The sequence below is a fragment of the Sinocyclocheilus grahami genome, unplaced genomic scaffold (genome assembly GCF_001515645.1).
Source record: "Sinocyclocheilus grahami isolate Dianchi unplaced genomic scaffold, SAMN03320097.WGS_v1.1 scaffold1070.1, whole genome shotgun sequence".
Lineage (NCBI taxonomy): Eukaryota > Metazoa > Chordata > Actinopteri > Cypriniformes > Cyprinidae > Sinocyclocheilus > Sinocyclocheilus grahami.
This window is the reverse complement of record NW_015506249.1, coordinates 203,512-204,148: the sequence shown is the minus strand read 5'-3', so window position 1 is coordinate 204,148 and position 637 is coordinate 203,512. Positions and strand designations below refer to the sequence as shown.

General features: G+C 37.2%; 1 protein-coding gene across 1 annotated transcript in view; it reads right to left on the bottom strand.

Annotated features, from left to right (window-relative positions):
- The window catches only part of LOC107566360 (uncharacterized), a 7,008-nt gene that overhangs the window by 459 nt on the left and 5,912 nt on the right, over positions 1–637 (bottom strand). Inside the window, exon 8 of the mRNA XM_016251795.1 lies at positions 128–477. Within this exon, the coding sequence (XP_016107281.1) occupies positions 128–477 (350 nt within the window). The remainder of the gene's footprint in view (positions 1–127; positions 478–637) is intronic.

The window sequence follows — 637 nt, the reverse complement described above, 5'->3', positions numbered from 1 at the left end:
AAAAAAAAAAAAGCAAAGGTTAAAAACAAGGAAAGAGTTTGATGTTCTCTGATTAATTTGGGATGCAGTGATTGTATATATGGTGTGATTTACATGAAGAAGGATGTGAAAGACTTGACATACTCACATGAGCAACAAGATTGAACGTCTTTGAGATCTTCCGTCCCTCACTGGTGATGTGCAGTTTGTAATGTCCATAGTGTTTAGGTGTGACGTTTGTGATGATCAGAGATCCAGTATTGTGGTCCAGATGCAAGCTGTCTTTGAATTTTTTGTCATCATGTAGGTATTCCTCATTGTTTGTTTTATCCCATTTAGCGATGACAAAAAATTCAGCGAGTTCGTATACTTTGGAATCGGCAAACTTCCAGCATATCAGCTCATTTTCCTGTATTTCGGTGACATCAGTGTGTAGCGTGACAGTTTCTCCCACCATTGCTGACACTGACTTAACTTCATCTTTCTCCACAAAAGTATCTGAAAAAAGATAGGGATCAAATTTATCAGGTTGATTCTTGTTGAACAAACCTCACTTGGCTTCCAACTGTCTGGCTGTTTCAGCAATCAATTGTACTTATTTTCCTAATTTCAGTCATTGCCACTAAATTTGATTGAAGATGTAGGTCAAAAATCATGA